This window comes from Oncorhynchus mykiss, chromosome 3 (assembly GCF_013265735.2).
Source record: "Oncorhynchus mykiss isolate Arlee chromosome 3, USDA_OmykA_1.1, whole genome shotgun sequence".
In the NCBI taxonomy this organism is placed as follows: Eukaryota; Metazoa; Chordata; class Actinopteri; order Salmoniformes; family Salmonidae; genus Oncorhynchus; species Oncorhynchus mykiss.
The window spans coordinates 64983346-65008017 of NC_048567.1; the positions used below are offsets into that span (position 1 = coordinate 64983346).

Consider the following 24672-nt stretch of genomic DNA (forward strand, 5'->3'; position numbering starts at 1 on the left):
ATGTGTTCGACATGAGTTGTAGACTGCGTGCAATGTCAACGCTGATAAGGCGGCTGGTGCCGTTGTACACGGCTAGTGCCGTGTCTAAAAGCGTGATAGATAGTGTGGGACATCCTTGGCGCACCTTCTCATTTTATCATTATCGTTTTTTGTCTATACTTGATGTCTAATAAAAAAGTATTGTGATAATCACATCCATCAATATATTGGAATAGACATCTATTCTATATAGGCTATGAAGGACTAATGGGTGCTATAAAATCAGAAAAATTATAAGACGGCGGCCAAATGAAAATATTTACGGTGAATTTCTCGCTGTATAACCTATTTTAAAAACTCAGCTTAAGTTGAAAACAATGTAGGCCTACTTATTAGGTAGACTATTATTTATTTTAAATTACAAAGTGAATTAGGCCTACATTGTGGGCATTTAATAAACATTTGCGATTATGTAGCTAGCTTCATGAATTTTGGTTAATTCACGTTGGCAAATAAGATAGGAAAAGTTACTTTCTTCTACCAAAATAAACCATTCGTTTGATGATTTAAGTTCAAATATTAGTTTAAAAAATAACATTGCTCAGCCTATTATTTAAATTAATTTAGAAATCAGGGTGTAGGCCCTAATTAAAACATCTCGATTAAGCAAAAGTTTTGGTACATTTCGAATAGGCAGGCTAATAAAATATTTTTATCAAATTATCAAAATCATCAATAAATATGTCAACTGTAAATCAAAACTTGTGGATTAATTTACTTCGACAGAGGCATGTTTTACTTAAATTCTGGTTGGCTATAAAATAAACTAGAATAGACAGACATGATCTAGGTCACCGATGGTCATAGGTCTATGGAAAACATAAAAATGGTCCTGTTTCCATTATTGTTATTGTTATCGTTATTATTATTGTTTTTGTTGTTATTTGTATTACTTGTTTTGTTAAAATCATCCGGTAACCAACAGGCAGTCATAACAACTGGTAAAACATATTCTTCTGACTAATGTTTTTGGTCTACAGTCTCAAGTTCATGCAGCCCACCTTATGTAAAGTAAGCAATGTACCAACTCCAGATTGTCCCTTCAAATGTTGTAAAATATTGAAAAAATATATATATTGACAAGTAGTCAACAAGTTTTAAAAAATCATATTTCAACTTGAAGACAGAAACAACGCATAAGCCTATTGATCGTTAGTTCACCTGGCACTCTCGTTTGGTCGACGCTCACACGCACTCACACAAGCGCTCTTCGATTTAGACTTTACTAGGCCTAGGTCAACTGCATCTGAGATTTAATCGGCATCACCGCTTACACATAGACATATAACGGATATTGACGCTAGTTCCTGTGGTTTTACAAGATTTGGTTGGGTAAATCACCAAAATAATGTTAGGCCTATATTAATGTCCTGACATTATTTTACCTCCACCTATTGGAGGGTCCCTTTAAGAAGCATGTTAGGAATATCTTTATCTCCACAGCCTATATAGCAGGGTTCCCCAAGACACAGCCCACAGGCTGAATTTGGCCCTGGTGATTTTATTTTGGCCCCAAAATTTTCTGAACAATAAATAAATAAACAGTATACGTACATGACCAAAGGTATGTGGAGACTTGCTTGTCGAACATCTCATTCAAAAATTATGGGCATTATTATGGAGTTGGTCCCCCCTTTGCTGCTATAACAGCCTCCACTGTTCTGGGAAGGCTTTACACAAGATGTTGAAACATTTCTGCTGGGACTTTCTTCCATTCAGCCACAAGAGCATTAGTGAGGTCGGGCACTGATGGTGGGCGATTAGGCCTGGCTCGCAGTTGGCCTTCCAATTCATCCCAAAGGTGTTCGATGGGGTTGAGGTCAGAGCTGTGTGCAGGCCAGTCAAGTTCTTCCACATCGATCTCGACAAACCATTTCAGTGTGGACCTCGCTTTGTGCAAGGGGGCACTGTCATGCTGAAATAGGACATGGTCTTCCCCAAACTGTTGCCACAAAGTTGGAAGCACAGAATCATCTAGAATGTCATTGTATGCTGTAGAGTTAAGATTTCCCTTCACCGGAACTAAGGGGCCTAGTCAACAATGAAAAACAGCCTCCACCAAACTTTAGAATGTTGTGAATGATGATCTTAGGCTTGTGTGCAGCTGCTCGACCATTGAAACCCATTTCATGAATTTCCTGACAAAACATTTTTGTGCTGACGTTGCTTCCAGAGGCAGTTTGGAACTCGGTAGTGGGTGATGCAACCTAGGACAGATGTTTTTTACGCGCTACGTGCTTCAACACTTGGCGATCCCGTTCTGTGAGTTTGTGTGACCTACCACTTCGCAGCTGAGCCGTTGTTGCCCCTAGACTTTTCCACTTCACAATAACAGCACTTACAGTGACCAGGGCAGCTCTAGCAGGACAGAAATTTGACAAATTGACATGTTGGAAAGGTAGCATCCTATGACGTGCCAGAAAGTCACTGAGCTCTTCAGTTAGGCCATTCCACTGCCCATGTTTGTCTATGGAGATTGCATGGCTGTGTGCTCAATTTTATACACCTGTCAGCAAAGGGCTCAAATAGCCGAATCCACTCATTTGAAGGGGTGTTGACATACTTTTGTATATATATTAGTTGCTGAACATAAAATACTGTAAAAACACCAGCAAATCAGCTCCAATTGATTTTCATTTAGAACATTTGTTCCAAAGTATTACCACACATAAGAGAGAGATATGTGATTCTATAACAATGTAAGCAAGGTTTGAAATGATTATGTTTTAGTCAAATGTTATTTAATTTGGTCTTTTTGCGGTCAATTTGGAGTCTACACGTTATTTGTACACATTATGTTCTGCCCCCCTGACCATCCATTCAAGAGGAGGAGAGAGCGAGAGAGAGAATCTTGAGTCCTATCTTTGTCAGTTTGCTCATAACTGTGAAAGCATATCCAACTTTAGTTATCATCCAACTTTAGTTATTTTCGATGTATTATGTTTACTACGGCCTTCGTCCTACATACTTGACAAATACCTTTCGAATAGGTTGCGTGTAAATAGTATCCATGATTCATCTAAGTTGTATAAGATTTGTTATTATGGGTTCCCTTTAGTAACAAAAAAAAGCCACATGAAAAACAAAAGGGATTATTATTTACCTAGGACCATTTATCTCCACAAAGGAAATAACATATTCTCATGCTTAAAGTCTGAGCTGACTTTAAGCGTTTCCTATCGACTTCATGAAAGGGTAGATTGGCTATATCTGCTCTTCGATTTCATCCGTTAAGATAAAATGCAGCTCTGCATCGTGTGTAAATCATAATTCAAATGAATAATTTATTCTCAAATGATTAGGCTAATATTTAAATGTTCGGGTACAAGAATGCACAGTACTACATAGAGCCACGGAACTCTATTTCACATTGAAAAAAACAGGTAAAAATACCATACGGTACGGGGACTGTGAAGAGACACACAACAAAGGTACAGACACATGCATATACGCATACATTGTGATATTGTTTTATGGTGGTATTAAACATTTTGTATTGTGGACATGTAGTGGTGTAATAATGTTATATATATATATATGTACTGTTCTATATTTTGTTGCCTTTGTAACTAACAGTAGCTTCCGTCCCTCTCCTCGCCCCTACCTGGGCTTGAACCAGGGACTCTCTGCACACATCAACCACTGACACCCACGAAGCATCGTTACCCATCGCGTCACAAAAGCCGCGGCCCCTGCAGATCAAGTGGAACAATTACTTCAGGTCTCAGAGCGAGTGACGTCATCGATTGAAACGCTATTAGCGCGCACCCCGCTACCTAGCTAGCCATTTCATATCGGTTACACCTTGGCAGCAGCTAATGGAGATCCCTAATAAATACAAATACACGAAAAGGCAGATCATTATGAGTGTAATTGAAATAAAAACGTTGTTTTTTTTTTACATTTGTTTATTTATTTTTATTTTTGCCTACTGCAGTAGGCTTTTGGCCTAAAGTGAAAAATGAATCAATCTTCCTTACTAGTGGTTGTGGACCCTCGCGCTAGCATGATTTTCAAGAGAACCGCGTGACCTGTGAATCCAGCCAAGCTTTGAGCAGTGCGCTCTGTCTGGCTCAACATTTGATACAAGAGCAAATAGTCGGTTTTATATTTCTAGCCTAGCACACAAATAGTTGAGTAAATGAGTGAGCACTGTGGTGCACGGCAAGCCAATTTCATGCTCAGCAACGCTCTGAACAGGCCTGATATCATCACGCTTCTCATAATAAAGTGTCCCTTTGTAAAATATACGGGATGAATATGGACACTCACTTGAACCAATGAGCTGCAAACCAACTCCATAGACACTACGATTTATTCATGTAATCGTTTGCACAGAGCAGTGCAACATACAAAAAAGGAGCAGTGTTGCCTTTTTTCCAATAGAAAAATGTTTATTTGTTAACATTGTTTAGATGTAGCTTAGTATATGCATCCCCTCTAATCATGGAGGGAGATTACATATATTTCAAGAGAGTCTGATGCTGCTGTGTCTTTGTGGTATTCCAATATAAGGTGAATCCAACACGAGTTGAGTCATATATCCTTTCCACCCAAACGGGTTGAGGGGCTACATCAAGCGGCAGGCAACTAATGACAACAGCGGTCTACTGATTGTTAGAGACTCGCAGTTCAGGAAAAAGGTACGATAACAGGGAGATTCAGTTTTTTCAGGCTGTTTTTTCCGATAAAATCTTTGGCTTGAAGTGGCAGATCGCAGTCTGTATGTTCATCGAGGTTTGATATAAGAGAGAGATCACAACACATTAGGCCTAAAGCGACAAAGATAACAATCATATAATTATCCAGCAAGTGCGGGATGAGTAGTCATATTCCTATAGCTTACCCCTTCTTCTTAAATTAAATATACAACGTCTCATTATGGGCTATTCATTTTCATTCATGTTTGTAGTTTGTAGGCATACTTTGATAGTTTATGTCCACATATAGGCTACACATTTAGCCCTATCAACAAATGGAAAATCTCTTTACAATAGCCTTGACTTTCCACAAATATTGTGCCCCCAAAAGGTGACTCCTGCAAGCGAAGTCTCAGTCACTCTCCTCCTTGTCTTCCTGAATGGTGGTGGTGGAATGGTTGTACAATCCTTGCGCCATGAGCTGGAGAGCCAGGCCGTTCTTATAGCCGTTGGCCTTTTTTATTTTCGCCCGTTTGTTTTGGAACCAGATTTTGATTTGTGACTCATTGAGGTTGAGCTCTTGAGCTAGAGACTGTCTCCTCTGCTCCGTGATATAACGGTTGGCCTGGAACTCAGTTTTCAGTCTTTGGAGCTGCTCAACCGTGAACGCCGTTCTGGGTCGCTTGTCTTCCTTTTCATTTTTCGTCTTTTTCAATTTCCGTGTCCTTGGGCCTACAGTAGGGACGACAATAAAAACGGGAATATAAATATTCAGCGAGCGCCAGACACCTAGTCTCACTATCATCACCAAAAACCAATTCCATTGCATATTTTAGGCTAGACTTATTAATAATACCCTAATTATAAAAACAACGTATACAAATAATAACCGCTTCTAGGATAGCCTAGTGGTTAGAGTGTTGGACTAGTAACCGAAAGGTTGCAAGGTCAAATCCCCGAGCTGACAAGGTACAAATCTGTCGTTCTGCCCCTGAACAGGCCGCTACTGAAAAGGCCGTAATTGAAAATAAGAATTTGACTTGCCTAGTTAAAAAAAGTTATTTTGTAAAATCACATAATCATACAAATAACCAATATAATCACGGTAGGCTAATAAAAATAATAATAAAAATAATAATAACAATAAACGTTATTATAGTTGAATACTTTGTAATAGTCTAACGGTATGATCATCCTAATGGTAGACCTTCAATAATAACTATGAATAGCATGATGTCCTGAGAAGAATAAGGTCCATGGCGCACTGAGCTGCGGGCCTTTGTGTGAAGGGAACAATAGCTGTAGGTCGACTTTCATAATTATTTAGCAAAAATATGCAAACAAAAAACTGTAGGCTACTAAAGCTAACTAGAGCTATTTAAAAACATACAATTGTTTAAGGACTATTGGCCAACTGTGTCGGTTATAGGCCTTTCATTGATCACAAATAGGCCTAATAAATAAAAAAAAATCGTTGAAGTTTAGTGATCTTTAGCTGTTGACATAAGAAAGGAATTAATATATTTTGTACCAAATGCAGACCCAGGTATAGGCCTATGTGCATAAGGGTAGCTAGCCTACGCTACAGTATACATTTACATATTAAATTGTGTCCTTTGTTATCATGGTGCCAGAGACAAACAAATAAACAATATGATGAGAAACAGGAAATGTCATTTATCCGTTATTATCTCTTTCTTAAAATTTTATTTTGATGCTAGGCCTAATCCTATATCATTTTCTAACACAAATATAAACTCTTCAGTAAATAGTTTTTGTTTAAGATTAAATGTATAGCTTTACATTTCATGTCATTATTGTTGCACTGATTTTATCAATACCTACGGCATAAAACACAGTCTATATTTTATAGTCTATAGTTTACGGTAATTATGAAAAGCCCATTTATTCGCCAAAACGCCATTGGGAATCATTGGACTATGGAACTTAGAACAAAATAAACATTGTGCATGCTTACCATTTAACGTAGCCTAACATTTATTAAATACATTTAGTTGGGGAATTACACTAATTGCATACTCAGATAATATACAGCCTTCTCTATCAAGACAGGCAAAGTTGTTCATTAATTCAACATATTGACATCACTGAGATTCTTATTCTAGTTTTTTTCCCCGATGCACTTTCTTAAATTGTATTAAATGTAACCTTATTTTTCTAAAGTCTCATTGGAATGTTTAAATATATATGGTACATGGTCTAATAAGAGGTTATGAATCATGTAAATGTATAGCCTGTATAGGCCTATATTGGCCTAAACGTGTATTCTGTTAAATGTACGAGCTCTATCTCTCTTTCAATCCAATGAATGGAGTATGTTCTCATGTTAAGTGACACATTTTAAAACATGTCATATCTGCAAGGCATTTTGGGGTGAGCCTACAATATGAAACCAGTGGCCAGGACCAAGATCTCACTTGCAAATAAGGAGAGTGAAATGTTAGGCCACACAGTCATCGATGAAATTATGTTTACATATTCTGATATGTTCTCAAATGGACCAATGCTGCTCTTGAAAAGCACCTGTTCGATTTTTCACTGTTTCAATTTATTTGACTTCTCTCGGTAGAACAGAGTAGATGTCACACAGTCCTATTTCAAAATGAATTAACACAAAATTATCCAAGTAGCCTATTTTCAGCTTTTTTGTTCCATATATTTTTCTAGTAGGCCTGAATAATGGATTATTTACATATGATATGGCATAATTTAAATTAGCAAAAGTTTGCTTCCTGTTGAAAAAAAGATTGAGTAGGCCTACAATATACTGCTTGCTTCATATGGCACCCATAAAGGTTGTATATGAACCATTTTGTAGGGTTATTTGATCAGAACCCCAGGGGCTCTTCTTCACTAAACCAAAATTGGTTCCATGTAGAACCCTTGGGTTCCATATAGGGTTCTATATGGAAACAATTTCGGTTCTGTACAGAACCTTTAGGGGTGCCATATATCAGCATAGAAATAACCGTTTTTGGTTCTATCCAGAACCTTTTTTCTAATAATATATGTTAGCCTGCTCTACAGCCAGTCACTATTTTCATGCAGTAACAGGACCACTACGCCATTACCTACAAATATTGTCATTTATCACAGCGTGAAAATAAAGTATAAAATGCAGTTGAATTTAAGTATAAATGTGCAACTTCGACGAATTAATAACAAATATATCAAATACAAACATGTTGAGGAAATACTTATATTTCTGCAAAGGGACAATAAGGCATTTATAACATTACGCATTAGGCTACAATACCCTGACAAAAGCTTGTTCAAGAAACTATTGCCTCACCAGATGACGGCCTGTCCGAGTATCTAGTGCAGTACACCCAGGCAGGCCACAGCAGCGGCTGGGACTCGGCTTTGGGCGCTGCGCCGCCACTACCGCCGTTCACAACCATGACAGAAGATGTGTTCTCGCCGAACTTTGGCGTGCTGCCTCCAGAGCTCTCGTCAGCCTTCGATGACGAGGTGCTCTTTTGGGGGGTGGGAGACAAGGCCAAGGACGAGGTGGAGGAAGAAGTGCTGTCGCTGCTGCAGTTAGAGTCCTGGCATGGGGTTCCAGGATGATTCGGCCTGGCAACCAAAGGTTGGGCGCGCTCTCGACTGGAAGTCTGCGCACGTTCCCTAGCCCCTAAACCATGCTCCTTCCGGCAGCCGAAATCTGGCCGCAGAATATTGTCAATAAAAAAGTTCGTGGTTCTGTGCGCTTGCTGCGCTGCTTGGAGAGGCAGGATGGGCGGCGAAGGCAGACTGCGAGAAGGAGAAACGCTCTCCCCTTCACTAGACTCCGGGCTGTGTAGAGCCCTTTGCTTCTCCATTGCTGAAAGGGACTGCAAAAGGGTCGATCCAGGCTCCTAACTAATTCCACTTGTTGGTGTGTATTGGTATCCAAATATAAAAGAATGAAGCAATACGGTGACCACTAAAGGCTCATTAATAACTCTCTGATTTGGGGCACTTTTTGATTTCTAAATTGTTGACATCCCTCGTGCGTAACGCTCCAACGTGTCATGGTCGTCGACATGACAAGACTGACAAGGCTTTGCGCTCTCCTCTCGCAGCCCCGAGCTTTTCACCACTGTAGGTATGACAGTTCGATCTTCACCAACTCCTCACATCACATTTCCCACACCAACCGGAAGCACGTGAACCCTTTCGAACGTGTAGTGGGCCAATCAATGAACGATACACTTTTGGACACGGGTGACGACGTCCAATAATGTCTCGCAACTCTGGGTAAGTAGGCTGCATGCTATCAAATGGGGTTTAAGAAAACCAAACAAGAGGTTATCACCGCTACGCGCCTTCTGCAACCTTGTCTATTCTCAGCAAACGAATGCTAGACCTATAGGAGAATACAAAAATAACAAATACGGATATTTCACCTCGGTCAAAATATGTTGTCACTAAGACAGGCTAGGCTGTATGGTGTTTTCGATTATTGTACAATGTTGCTACAGCCAAATGCGACGTTTGATATTAGCGTTAATCATTAAAGGTAGGGTATAGTTAGTTACTGGTGAACAGGGGTGGAATGGCATTATAGGCGCGCGCACACACAGCAAAAGGATCCAACAGAAGCGACTTGAATGCCTATACCGGTACTTCACATTAATTCAAAACAAATGTATAATGATAATGAATAGTGTAGGCCATTTGCAGTTGCAACGCAATCACACGTCCAGCCCACATTGTTTAATTTCATTTGGGCCAACACAACTGAAATCTTTATCCACAAGCTATTTGTTGGTACTTAATTAAATTCTAATTAGGACACTACCGTTATCCCATTTAGTAACCATTGTGTGGCTGTTGTGAGACGCAATTCATTTCTGTCAGTAAATGGGCGCAGGGACTGCAATCTTGCCTGCAAAGAGATGCCTTAAGAGAGACCGCAAAGGAAAATTAATAGGTTTTAATTACTCTCCATTCCGACTGTTCAGCTTGGCGTCCATCACAGCCACAAAATCATAAACCCCGCCTATTTCTACAATGTATCTTCTTAAAATCTGATTTTAAAACTAGCCTTAAGCTTCACCTTAACCGCACTGCTAACCGTATGCCTAACCGTAACCTTAAATTAGACCCAAAAGGAAATATTTGTTTTCATAAATTATTACAATATAGCCAATTTTGACCTTGTGCCTGTGGTAACTAGTAACAACCAGAAGGGTGAAAAGGCAGTCAAAAGCTGTCATCATTCCCGCGCAGGAGGCTTAATCAAAATAGTGCGCGGGGCTGAGGCTCAACTATAGGCATGCGAGAAGCACGTTCTTCTCAAGGTACAGATAAAGCGCAATGAACTGAATAATACCAGGGTCCTCAGAGACGCTATTTACACAAATTAGTTTATTGAAGGCTTAACGTTTGGTAATTCATATCACCTCTCATGTAGCGTTCTGGAGCCTGCTCTTCCACAGAGGAGAGATGGGTGTAGGTTTTGTAATGTAAACGCCTTTGGATACGTGCACGAGAAATGGTCCGTTTCTGCAGTCTCAAATACTTAATTAAAATGTTCAATCACCATGTAGACTACCAGCACATTTTACTCGACAATTCCAGAGAACAAGGGGTTCCAAAATCGTTTTTACACATCAATGGTGCATTGCGCAATGGCAATGAAATGAATATATAGGCCTAGAGTCATCATAAACTATTGGAGAGGTACATTTCTGCTCGTCATGTAGCCTACCATTTTTTTTGTATCATGTCGAGGTAGTGAATTTGTTTAGAAAATAATATAAGAACATGATAGTTTGAGACTTTCCCTCTCTCTTACACACACACACGCACACACATTAAGCCATACTAGAAAATGTTCAGGAACCATCTGATGGAAGATCTTTTTAGCTAGACCGTACAGTGTTTAACATGAGCCAGCTTCAAACTTCACCTCATAACGGACACCATGCAGTCACCTGGACATGCAGGCTGTCTGGGGGTTGACGATGCCTTTGGAACTGATGATGGGCTTTGTTCATGCAATTGGAATATTCGCTTCTTTTTGGAAACAGATGTTCTTGAAACGTTGCTCTAAATACTATACTGCATTTGAAGATTTGAAAGACACAGAGTGTACTATGGAAAAACACTCCCTATATTTCTAAATAGGCTCTCTCAGATATGCATATTTTTCCAGAATATTTCACTGGAAAGCATATTGATTGCCTATAGCCTGCATGCGCTTATATGCGCTTTTATTCCTCATGGCCTGTTTTGTTTTTAATTGATTCGTTTTTTTTCATTTAGGCTATTTTGTCTTCGCCTACTGTAAATATTAGCCAATGCCAATCTCCTGCTTGAATGATTTTAGCTTGAACTGAATTTCTTAATTTGCCATTTGAAAGGAAGACAACATAGAATGCATTAGCCTACTTAAGTTAAACATTTTCACAAAAGTACAATTATTCTCTCAAACGTTTGGTCATTCGAAACTCGTATGATATTTAGACTGTATTTGTAACCATCCAATGAAGTAGACAACTTTTAGGATAATATCGTGAAGGGCTGCCTTCGATTTCTTCAGTAGAATATAATAAACATTCATACGCCTACCTCCAATCCACAGCTTTACATTTGAAACCGGAATGTAAAGCTGTAGAATCCTGAACAATAGCTAAAATAATCAACGGTAGGCCTTAACTTCAAAACTATATTATGTTTATCCATGATGTGTTTTTCTTTTAGAGCATCAAGGAATTGTAACTGGTAGTCTTTCCGGACATGGAGCAATCATGTTCAACAGAGCATTTACAGGAAGTTCTAATAATTAGATAAAGGGGTGTAGGCCTATGGTTTTAATTATAAGATCGTTTAGATGTTCTGTCTTTACAATTCACCATGGGGGGAATGGAAAGTGATTACCTTTTTATGTGCTTTTCTCTCTGCCTATTCTGACCTTGAAATGAAGCATGAGAATAGCATGCTATTCACCCACTATTAGTTTAGGGTGGAGATGGAATAAATGAAGGTGTGACAGAGGTGTGTCTACAGATACACCATATTCTGACTTTGATTTAATTCAGTGATAATTCCACCACCTTTATGCACGAGGGAACCACAAATACGGTCTAGCTAACCTACCGGTTCCAAGTGGAAAAAGCATCTACTTAATTGTTTTGATAGAAGTAACACCATTCTCCATGCGCTGTAATTTACAACTTGACAATAGCTATTGATAAGACCTAGGTAAATGAATAATCCGTTTGGATAAAGGAATTGTAAATATAAATAATACTTGTTTTAGATCAATTTTACTTTATAATCGCTGGGGACAAATGTGAAATCAGTCATGTGGCAGCAAACTGAAGCATATCAACATAACAACTTTCCCACAGTTTATAAAATGCTATACCATTATACAGAATTGAAATTGTACTGCCTTTTAATTTGCAGGGATGGACACTCTCAAATGTCTTAATTATAGGTTACATCGATTTTCTCAGTTTCTTATTTCTATCATGTTAAATATTAGCCAATATAATTATCGAATGTCAATAGGCCTCATAACCACTCACACACATCTACCAATGCACTGTTAGTTCCCTTCAGTTGGTCTAGCCTAGGCTACATTATCATTCCATTTAATTCCATTGTTTGTTTACCTTCATTTGCTTCCTCTGTAAATGCGTCATGAACATGGCCGTGTGGTTGCTGCTAAGGATCATCGGTATAAGACGATAATATACAAAATACATACAAAATGAATAAAGACACGAGGTTAATTAAATCATTATGGCAGCCAGGTCACCCGTAATACAAGTCAGTATTCGACGTCCATCCATGTCTGAGGACATCGGGAGATGATGTGGAAACCGGCCAATAGGGGCAACACTGAGCACTGTTACCTCCATGTAGGTTTCGGTTTTGCTATGGCGTTATGGATGGGGATAGTGGATGGGCGTAAGCATCTGCCTCTGGTGTAAAAGGTCTGCCTCTGGTTCAGAAGGTTGCATGATCAAATACAGTCTAACGGTCATACAAGTCAGTTAAGGTTTAGGATAAGCATACATTTAAAAAAAACATCATATTGCTGTTTTAATCCAGCAAACTTAACCCTAACCTTAAAAATTCGGAGTTAATGTCTAAACTTTAACTTTTTGGAATTTGACGTTTGGAACAACTTCGAAATTTGATGTTTGAGAAACATGGATGAACATCTATTTCTGAGGTGAGACTTGTTGGTTATAGAGCAGAGGGCAGACCAAGCCTTGAGAGTTCGATCCCGACTCATGGCACAATATTTGCCCATGTCATCACACAGTTCCATGGTTAGTGCAGGCAATATATGATGGTATAGCCTACTATTGTACACTATTCTCCCAATTAGAATTATATATACATTAATCTTTCAACATTACTATGGGTTGAAGAACTAAATGTGGCAATTTTCAGAAGGAATCAAACTGCCATTTTCTTTATTTTGTTTGTAAAGGCCCTCCAAACATTTTATGATTCATAAATACTTTCCGGAACCTAAATAATCAACAAGATCAGAGTATTTTTAAATCTACCAATTGGTGCTGAAACAGACCAATATGCATATGCATATACGCTATATATCCCTACAATTCTGAACCCATTGTGACAAAATTCAAACTAAAAAGGTACACCATATTTAATACTGCAGTGGCCTAAATCAGGGTCACACAGAGTGTTTCTTGGTAGTCATAAGATAAAAATGTATGCCACTGAAAACACTATTTAATGAAAACTCCATGAGGAAAAAATAGGTTGGCCTGCAAGTGGGAGGGTTTTCAGCAGTTGAATTCAATTTATTCAGAGCACGCAAGGTACCACACGTTCAGTTACTCGACTTAATAAGGTAAGTCTAAATGCCACATATTGAAAAGTGTCTAAGAAGTGCGTAAGGAAGGCTTGAGCAGGAAAGGCGTACATTTTCTAAGTCTGAATCGGCCCGTATAGGCCTGGTATAACCTACTGTAAAAACGAAAATGAAAACGGATTCAATTGATTCGTTTTGAAACATGTTCTACATTGCAGAATGACCTATCAATTTGCAAGACATAGGCTAGCCTATTATTGGGCGATATTTTACAGCGTGGTAGCCTAACGCTTCGAACACACCGACTGTGTTTTTCACTGCTGCATAACATTTTGCGCAGCTAGGCAACTACTGATGCAGGTATCTTTTGCAGATGGTCGCATGCTGTTGGACACATGGAGGAGAGAATCATTTTCGCAGTATTCTCAAAACCGTGTATTTTTGACACAACTGCTGACAGCTACATGGACATAAACACAAAAAATGCTGCTTGAAGAAAACTGTCCACGATAGTAGTGAGCTTGTGCTAGATGTGGCTAGTTAACGTTAGATAGCTAGCTAACCTAGCCAATGAGGTGTGTGTGTGAAATAAATAGTCATATAAATTATGCTAGTTACTACCCCTGATAACGTTCCCAAATAATCATGTTTGAAAGAGTGTGTATGCTAGATAAATAGTAATAGAAATGGTAGATACTACTGCACCCCTGATAATTTGGCCAATTAACCGTGTGTACAGTAGGTGACATGTTCATGATAGATATCTAATAACTATAGTTATGCTAGGTAATGGTTTGGCTTATCGTGTTCATGTCTATGTAGAAGAAGACTGTAGGAGGAAGTGGAGTGGACTCAGGGACAGGTATCAGAGAGAGAGAAGGGTAGAGAAAGGAGAAGGGCAGAGAAAGAGAAGAAGAGGTCTGGGTCAGCAGCTTCAGGCCAGCAGCCTTGGCGCTTCTGCCACATTCTTTTCTGGATCCATTTATTGTGCCTATGGCAACGAGTGGCAATTTTACAGCCAGAACCTCTACTACGTCATCCACAAGTGTTGTCGCCACCGGTGCATCAAGACCCTCAACGTCACCTACAAGTGCGACCATCACCTCCACCGGTGCAGCGAGACCCTCTACAACATCTACATCATCCACAAGTGTTGTTGCCACCGGTGCATCAAGACCCTCAACGTCACCTACAAGTGCGACCATCACCTCCACCGGTGCATCAAGACCCTCAACGTCACCTACAAGTGCGACCATCACCTCCACCGGTGCAGCGAGACCCTCTACAACATCTACATCATCCACGAGTATGACCTCCACCAGTGCAGCCATGGAAGATGATGAAATGGAGGAAGCACCTCTGGATCTAGGACCACCTGAGATTATTATGAACCTCACGGAAGTGTCCACTGAGGACCTTGTTGAACAGGATGTGGCCGTGGAGAGAAACAGAGAGGAACAACGTCACACCAGGCGTCATCGGAGGTACCAGCCCCCAGATCCACTCAACTAATTTCAGCAGAGGCTCTCCTCCAAGCCATCGAGAGGGATGCAGCCCAACCTGATGCTCACAGGAAGGAGGATGAAGAGACCCTCTTTGCCATGAGCCTGGTGCCAACACTGAAGAGGCTGCCTCAGCAAAGAAAAGCAACTGTCAAGGTTAAAATGTATCAGCTGCTTTTCTCCACATCACAGGTAGTATCATAAGTGTTGCGACAGTGAAGTAAAGTAGGTCATTTTTACAGCATAGTCATGTAGGCTATTTGGTATTTCAGATCAAAGTATTAATGAGGCAAATGTATAGCTGTTTCTAGGTTAGAAAATATCCCAAAACAACAGTTTGAGGTCTAAATATTTGCCTGTCATATTCATCTTTGGATCTGAAATACAAATTCCATGAGTAAACAGCAAGTAATACCAACTTTATGTATGCCTCTAACTACACTATACAAGCAGTATTTAGTTAACATAAATCTTGTATGTGTTGTTTTTCTCTTTCCTTCCAGAGATGGAGTCCATTTAGCCGACCAGCTCACAGGAAGGACAGGAAGAGGACATGAGTTGTCTGGTTGTTGTTTTGACCTCCCTCGTTGTACCTTTCTTTTCACACACGTCAGTTCTGTTTAAATTCAGTCAATTCATAGTCATTTGTTTATAAAGTCTTAGGATAGCATTCATTATTAGTGTTACATACATTTCTGAATTGAAACTCATACACCGGAGAATTCACAGGTGCTCGTGTTGGTCTCTTACGAGACTAAAGGTGAATATTTCTTTCATTTAAAACCACTTGAAAACCAGGGTGTTGAAACTGTTTGTGAAGTTATGTTCCATCGACTGGTCCATGACGTCCAGAGGCCACTTGTTTGTTTAGCTGTCTTACGGCTACCTATTATTTTCTTTTTTTCAGAGACAGCGACACACACACACACCTCTCCTCTCTGTACCTCAGATCTCCAGTGCCCTGCCCTCTCTCTTTATGGCCATGTCGGAAGTTCCCCTACTACGTCTAGGCTTTATGAGTAGTCCCTGTATCGGTCTGCAGTTGTGCCAAAAATACATGCTCTTGTTGTTCTCTTACAGATTACAGGCTACACATTCATTATTATTTTTTATTTTTTTTACACGCACACACACCTGTCATGTTCTTTCCTGTACTTGAATACTTAATCAATTATAATGTTTTCATAGTCAGTTGTTTCAGTTGTTTATTAATATCTAACTTAGACTTAATCTGTTTATTTCTTCCCTACACCTTTGCAGATCTAAGACAAGATGAAAGTAAAAACACATTCTCTTCCTTTAGTTTTTTTTCCACCTGTATTTTGTCAGGCCAGTGAACATGGTGGTAAACTGTACTATTTGTATGGACCCTAGGTTACCTAGGTTACCCTTTCCCTTAGTTATCATACTAATGTATTGTGGTATAACCTTAATTAGTGCTCCCGCTCACCTGATGTACCATGCCAGGTGTGTATAATAATGACGTTAATGGGAGAGAGAAGGGGTTAAGGTGTGGTCTTTACTTCCAAATGTCACTTAAATATAACTTCTAAATGAAGAGAGACAATGATACATAAAGTCATCTGGGGAAAAAAAATGCAATTTTATGGACAACGGTGGATGGTTCTTAAAATAACCTTTGTGTTATGGGGCTGTTCAAAGAGCCGTTTCACTCCACGGCATACTGCCATGGGACTTCACCTGCTGGCGATGAGAAGTAGGTGGTCAGTTTCTCCCTCACCTGGAGTGCCTGTCTGGGGGCGTTGTTGGCACCTGCCCTGGTGACATCAGGTAGGTGACCATTTGGCGTGCCCATCTCCATCCGGAGCAGCTCCTGGAATGACCTCCGCAAGTAGTTGTGGAGAACACGTGGCCTTCACGCAGGCATCGACATTTGAGGGGCTGAGACCAAGCACTCTCTGATACATTCTCCACTGGGCTGCCAGAATCCCAAAGGTGCATTGCCTTGGACAGTCATTTGTTAAAGAGGCTTTGGCAATGGCAGCTGGCATCCAGCGCAGGGCTCATGAGGTTGGGTCTTAAAGGGAAGGCCTGGTCGCCGACGAAGATGTGGGGAACAGATCCCAGGTCCTCAGCCCCAGGGAGTGATGCAGGTGGTGGAATCTCCAGGGTGCCATCCTGAAGTGCCTGGCCGAAGGCAGAGTCCCGCCATCACTTCCCTTGCCGTAAGCACCAACATCGACAACACGGAAACAGTAGATGGCATCTACCACAGCCAAGAGTACAACTAGATATGTACCCTTGTAGTTGTAGAATTGCGAAACCGAGCACGGTGGAGCCTGGATTACTACATGTTTCCCGGCAATTTCCCCGACAGTTGGGGAAATTCCACCGCTCCAGGAACTCGGCAGCGATGGCCCTCCAGTCTTCCTCTTTGGGAAAGGAATGTATTCACCAACCAGACAGTCCCAAAGGGCTTGTGCCACAGAAGGAACTATGCCTGCCACCGTATAATTCAAAATAATGATCAATATTATGTGTAACTTGAATTCCACCCACATTATATCTACTCATATAGCTACCTCATTACTGTTTATTATGCTCCACTAACTATATTGTAACCATCATTAACAATGACTTGAAACAGTACAATTCAGTCTATGACTATATCATTAAACTGTAGCCCAGGCCAACTCTACTCTTAGAAAGAATGGTACTATCTACTTAAAAGGGTTCTCCGGCTGTCCCCATAGGAGATCCCTTTTTGGTTCCAGGTAGTACCCCTATTGGGTTCCATGTATAACATTTTCCCCAAAGGGTTATACCTGGAACCAAAAATGGTTATCCTATGGGGAAAGCAGAAGGACACTTTTGGAACCTTTTTCTCTAAGAGTGTATGCGAGTCCAATAAGAATGTCATGAATGACTGTAACTGTCTTGAACAAAAACGGGTCCTGGAGAAGACTAGCCTACCTTCATCAGGGCAGAAGGCACCTTTCTTTTCATTTGGTAACATTGCATAATTAAAAAAGGATTATAAATAAACTTTGGAAAAAGTTATAGTCCCAATGAACATTCTGTAAAAGTACATCTGATGTCAAATAGGGACTATTAACTAGAGAGCCCTTTAGCTAGGTTGCACATAAAAACAATGTATACAAATATCAATCAATTATGGTATCAAAGGCTTTAAAAATGTACTAGAATGTAGCTTACCGGAGACAAATCGCCCGGCGTTCAACTGGGCTGATGGACTCCCGGTAGTTGCTATCCATCTGGGCGATCCTGGCTCCAACCATCTGCAGCAGGTGATCGAACTGGCTTTGGTTCAAACGAAAGTAACTTCGGAATTCCTCTCCAAACATTCGAAGCTCTTGAATGAGATGGTGGAATTCCTCTGCCTGCTTTCGGGACTTTAACCATCTCTGGAACCACACAGACCTGCGCTGTCGGCGGGACTGGTCCCGGCCCAACAGCGCGAACAAGACCACCTTCCTCAACGTTGGTCTCATTGTTGAAAGAGCCTACTCTGCTATCTTCACTATTTAATATTGCATTTCGCTCCAAAACTGCATTTGAGGGAAATTATATTATAGGCTCTCACAATTCATTTGTGGATGTCATCGAATAAATAATACACCTGGCAAATAAATGAATAAAACATGTAAAGAAATTCTTCAGTCAAACTGTTTTTATTTTGTAATCCCATTTTTTTTATACTGGATATGTATGTGTACATATTCAACATTCACATTCACATTTAGCTACTTTCTGTCAAGTCTACGCATACAATTTGATGCATACGTTCGATAAATTGAATGTATGCACCACACAGAACGAACTGCAACTGCATCTGCAACGCAATGCTGCAAGGCAAACGCAGCGTTACATTGGAAATTAATGTACTTTTGGTAAATTGAAACGCAATATCTCAGTCGGTGTGTTTGAAGCGTTATAATTATAATATAAAATAATGTATAATATTTTAATAGCCTAACTACCAAACTAACATTATTTCAAATGATTCTTATTTTTTAACATGAATGTAACATAATAATACAAATGTTCCTTATATTGCGTTTTATGTTTGCTATGGAACAAATATGTACAACCCTTAGGGATACAAAATACAAAGATAAAGGCTTCATGGCAATTATGTTAAATGGAACAATATATTGTAGGCTATGTTGTGTACCTAATTATTGTCATTGTCAGTATACCTATTGTAGCTGTTGTCTTGAGAACAACATGTTAAAATACTCATAATGTCTTATAAAATTATAAAGAAACAATGTATCTTAATACCAGAAACTCAGCAATGTAATATAGGATTGTTTGAAATGTGGGGTGGAGACAATAACTGTCCAAATATGGCTGCATATGGTTGATTCAGAATCAATTGTCTTAGCAGTGTGGTTGATTTCAGATCTGTTAGTGCAATGTCAGAGAGACACCTTGTGGCTATTCACAGCAGCACACCCTCACACGTCTTCCAATTTAGGCCTAACATTAGGCCTGTTGATCCCAAACCAGAATAAGGCACACTGACACAAAAACAAACTACTCATGGACCTTTTTGCTGTAAGTATTGTAAGTACATCAGTACATCAAAACCGATGTCTTTTAATCACATCAGATCTTTTCACGTCAGATCTTTTTCTGATTAGTCAAAAGACCTATTAGTTAAAAAAATCATCAGAATTGGACTGCCTGTCATAAACTGAGCTTACACAGGCAGCCCAATTCTGATATTTGTTCAATGAATTGGTCTTTCACATCAGATCTATTCATATCAGATATTTTTCAGAGCTGATACGCCTGTCTAAACACAGCCTAAATGCAGCCTTAGAGGAGAACTGAGTGAGGGTTACGGCATTGGCTACTTATGGTGAGTTCAAGACAACTGGGAACTCATGGGGGGAAAAAGAGCTCAGACTGGGAAAAAATGGTGTTGTCAGGGATCTTCAGGTCAGAGAAGTCGGAGCTCTAGAATGATGCCCGAGTTTCTGACTTGTTAATCCTAGTTGGATAACCGTTCAAACTGATTTTTCCAGGTCGTAGCTCTTTTTTTCAGAGTTCCCAGTTGTCTTGAACGCACTAAAGTCGTAGCTCAGAGATTTTCGAGTTGTCTTGAACGCACCATTATTTTGACCGTTTCGTTATTAGATCTATCCAATGACCACAAGGTGGCAGGATGCAGTCAAAAGTCAGATGAACGCTCTCCTCTCCTGGGATTTCAAAACTGTGTGTGAGATACCGAGAGAAACAGACGTACCAATTAGTATCTGGCAAAAAAAAATACTTGAATCAGTTGCCCTTTATGGTTGTGAGGTCTGGGGTCCGCTCACCAACCAAGAATTCACAAAATGGGATGAACACCAAATTGAGACTGCATGCAGAATTCTGTAAAAATATCCTCTGTGTACCATGTAAAACACCAAATAATGCATGCAGAGAAGAATATGACTGACCGAAAATTAAGGAAAGCTTTGACTACGTACAGACTCAGTGAGCATAGCCTTGCTATTGAGAAAGGCCGCTGTAGGCAGACCTGGCTCTCAAGAGAAGACAGGCTATGTGCACACTGCCCACAAAATTAGGTGGAAACTGAGCTGCACTTCCTAACCTCCTGCCAAATGTATGACCATATTAGAGACACATATTTCCCTCAGATTACACTGACCCACAAAGATTTTGAAAACAAATCCCATTTTGATAAACTCCCATATTTATTTGTTTCTTACCTATTTTACTTGCTTTGGCAATGTAAAAATATGTTCCCATGCCAATAAAGCCCTTTGACTAGAGAGAGAGAGAAATAGAGAAAGAGAGAAAGAGAGAGAGAGAGAGAGAGAAAGAGAGAGAGAGAGAGAGAGAGAGAGAAAGAGAGAGAGAGGTGGAGAGAGAGAGAGGTAGAGAGAGAAAGAGAAAGAGAGAGAGAGAGGTGGAGAGAGAGAGATGTGGGGAGAGAAAGGGAGAGAGAGAGAGAGAGAGAAAGAGAGAGAGAGAGGCGGAGAGAGAGAGAAAGAGAGAGAGAGAGAGAGAGAGAGAGAGAGAGACAGGAAGAAAGAGAGACCATAGGTATAGATTTAGCTGTGCCCATTTATCACCCACACATCTTCTCATGCTTAAAAAGTGTGATGATAATAATGTAGGATCCACTAGAGCAGTTTTATGGATTTCATCTATGGTTCATTCCCAGCTAGTGCATAACATTCTGAGAATAACATGTTTATTAGAGCTCGCTGAGAGCGTGGTTGTCATATGGTTATTTTGAATCCAACCTTCCCACAACTTTCTGGGAGTGGTGCAGGATAGTTGGTTGGCTTTGGAATATTCTCAGTACATTTAAGGAACATGCCAAAAAAACGTTATTTCAATCCTTTAACAGAACACTTCCTATAAGTTCAAACATGGTTACATTTCATTTAAATGTCGGTAATGTTCTAGGAACGTTCTCCAACCGGTTTGGTGTAACAGTATAACTTTAGACCGTCCCCTCGCCCATACCCGGGCGTGAACCAGGGACCCTCTGCACACATCAACAGTCACCCTCGAAGCATCGTTACCCATCGCTCCACAAAAGCCGCGGCCCTTGCAGAGCAAGGGGAACTACTACTTCAAGGTCTCAGAGAAAGTGACGTCACCGATTGAAATGCTATTTAGCGCGCACCGCTAACTAAGCTAGCCATTTCACATCCGTTACACTCACCCCCCTTTTGACCTTCCTCCTTTTTCCGCAGCAACCAGTAATCCGGGTCACGGCACCAATGTAACAGTATAATTTAGACCGTCCCCTCGCCCATACCCGGGCGCGAACCAGGCACCCTCTGCACACATCAACAGTCACCCTCGAAGCATCGTTACCCATCGCTCCACAAAAGCCGCGGCCCTTGCAGAGCAAGGGGAACTACTACTTCAAGGTCTCAGAGAAAGTGGCGTCACCGATTGAAACGCTATTTAGCGCGCACCGCTAACTAAGCTAGCCGTTTCACATCCGTTACATTGGCATTGCGAATACACTCAAATAGTTCAGAGAATGTTAAGAAACATCGTTCTTCAGTAGGAATTTCAGTACTTCAGCATAACAGGTCACATTTTTTGTGATAGTCCGGGTAGTCCATCTGTAGATGCTCTATAGATGGTCATACTACTGTTGATAAGCAACTGCTTGCTAAGGTTAAGGTTAGGATTAAGCTTTAGAATAAGGGTTAGGGTAAGGGTTAGGATAAGTGTTAAGGTTAGGGTAGTAGATAGTTTAAATATTACTGATAGTCTGTAGAGCATCTACAGAGGGACTATCCAAATAAAGTGTTACTGCATACCTCATAATATTTCCTACGGGTTTCTTCGTGTTTCTATTTAAAGTCATGTTCTCGAATTGTTCAGAGAAGGTTAAGAAAATGTTTCATAAAAACCACAAAAAAACTTTAATAACATTCAGAGAACTTTCTAGGAATGTTATTTAAAAACATACATTCCCGTTCTCAGAACATGAAGAAAACTTTCTATGAAAAAAATCAAGAAAACTTTTATAATGTTCAGAGAATGTTCTAAGAATTCTATTAAAAACATATATCCGGTTCTCAGCATCACCAAAGCGCTCTCTACCCTGTATCTTGTTAAGTGTGGTCATGTCTGCGTTCAGTACATTTTTAGGTTCAATTGAACGGAAACGGTGCTGTACTGAAGGACCAGTTGAAAAACAGGGAGGGGTTGGGTTGTGGGTAGGGGAACGCTGTCAGTACGGCCACTGCCATTTAAATACGTCACTCATTGCTTCAAGCCTAACCTTGAACCTCAAAGTCTGTTCAAGAATGTAAAAAAAACATTTTGGGGAAATGTGTCATTCAGTAAAAAACATTCTGCAATGTAGCAAACGTTCAAACAAACTGAACGCACCTCAGGTGATCTTAATGAGTGCTTGTTTAGTTTGAAATTGGGTTTGTTTGAATAGACTAAAATTAACAGCTTTGTATTTGTAACAAAACATGGTAGACTAGCTTCATCCTTGTGGTGCAGTGGACAAATTCCATGGATATTTCCATGTGTCCTATCTGTGCTTGGAGTTCAAAATAGTTTAACCCAAAGTAAGTGAGCAGTTTTATTTAAAGTCTTACTGAAACATTCAGTGAAAGTTTTAAAGACTGACTGTCCCTAAAAAATAACTAATCCCATTGAAAACGGCATATGTGGCATTGATATGAGTCAGAAACATTTGTTCTAGTGTAAAAATTGACTACAAAGTATAAATAGGATAATTTTGGTCATAAAGTCAGTCTCGTTCTGGAACCTGAGTGCATCACAACGAGTAAATTAATATTGGGTTTGGATTACAATCATGTCAACAATTCATTCCCTTTTTTGCCAAAATCCACGTGCAAATCACCCCTACTCCTACTTCGCTTACCCTCACTGAATAGGGCTCTGTTGTTTCATCTCCCCAACTCGTTCAAAGGATCATGGCTGTTTCAGACTGAAAAGCCCTATATGGATGCCTTCAGCTCCGGTTCGACAATGCCTGCTTCAAGCAGGATGCACAGCCAATTATGGTTTGAACCCCCTAGTGTCATGCCGGCTTCCGCTCGAGGGCGCCAGGCTGCTGTTTCATTACACACACCCGTCACCATCATTACACGCACCTGCACTCATTGGACTCACCTGGACTACTTTGCATTGTTAATTGTCCCCTCTATATCTGTCTGTTCCTCAGTTTTGTTCCCAGTGTAAGCATTATTGTCGTAATGTTGTTTTGTTCCCCCTGTCCAGACGCTGTCCGTGTTTGGTTTGATTTCCATTTTCCATCCAATATTCACTCCCTGTACTTGCTTCTCATCTCCAGCGTTGGTCCTTACAGAATGCTGACACCACTGTTTGAAGCATCAGGGAGTTCTTGTTTTTTGTTTTTCGTGGTGACATCGGGTCCGTGTGTTGCCGCCGATTGAACCGGGAATGTCTCAGCTGGCTCATCGAGCTTCCATGCCTTAGCTGGCTCGAGAGGTTGCCATGCCTCGGTTGGATCGGCAGGCTCTCATCCCATGTCATGCCTTAGCCGGCCCGTCAGGCTCCCACACCTCAGCTGGCTCGTAGGGCTTTTACGCCTCAGCCGGCTCGTAGGGCTTCTACGCCTTAGCCGGCTTGTCCAGCGCCCATGCCTCGGCCGACCCGTCAGGCTTGCCCAGGTGGGACGCTGGGTGGCGCCCCTAGAGGGCGGGGGGGGGGGGGGGGGGGGGGGGGGGTGCTGTCACGCCTGCTTCCACTCCCGCCGATTGAACCGGGAATGTCTCAGCTGGCTCATCGAGCTTCCACGCCTTAGCTGGCTCGAGAGGTTGCCATGCCTCGGTTGGCTCGGCAGGCTCTCTTGATTACCCCCTCTATATCTGTCTGTTCCTCGGTTTTGTTCCTCGTGTCAGCATTATTGTCGTAATGTTGTTTTGTTTCCCCTGTCCAAACGCTGCCCGCATTTGGTTTAATGCTCGTTTTTCATGAATTGTTCACATCCTGTACTTGCTTCTTGTCTCCAGCGTCGGTCTTACACCTAGAATTGGAAATAGGTGGATGGAGTTCGTTGGCAAATAATTAGTCGGAAAACCTTTTGTCATGATTGTGATGTTGCCAGATTGACTTTAGATGCAGTATAACTTCAGCCAGCTAACTATGATTGAAGGGACCGCCATATTTTAGCTAGCTAACATTCACATTGCTGGCTGTTTATGACAAG

General features: G+C 40.7%; 1 protein-coding gene across 2 annotated transcripts; it reads right to left on the reverse strand.

Annotated features, from left to right (window-relative positions):
• Nucleotides 1-4407: 4407 nt before the first annotated feature.
• en1a (engrailed homeobox 1a) lies at nucleotides 4408-8808 on the reverse strand. Of its 2 annotated transcripts, none has more exons than XM_021597676.2 (2): nucleotides 7993-8808; nucleotides 4408-5414 (listed from the first exon to the last, which is right to left on the reverse strand). In XM_021597676.2, the coding sequence occupies exons 1-2, from the start codon at nucleotides 8519-8521 to the stop codon at nucleotides 5092-5094; spliced, it is 852 nt and encodes a 283-aa protein (XP_021453351.1). In that variant the 5' UTR covers nucleotides 8522-8808; the 3' UTR covers nucleotides 4408-5091. The 2 variants fall into 2 exon arrangements, with proteins under 2 accessions (XP_021453351.1, XP_021453353.1); XM_021597678.2 differs by having other exon boundaries at nucleotides 4408-5411; nucleotides 7993-8806.
• Between the last annotated feature and the right edge of the window lie 15864 nt (nucleotides 8809-24672).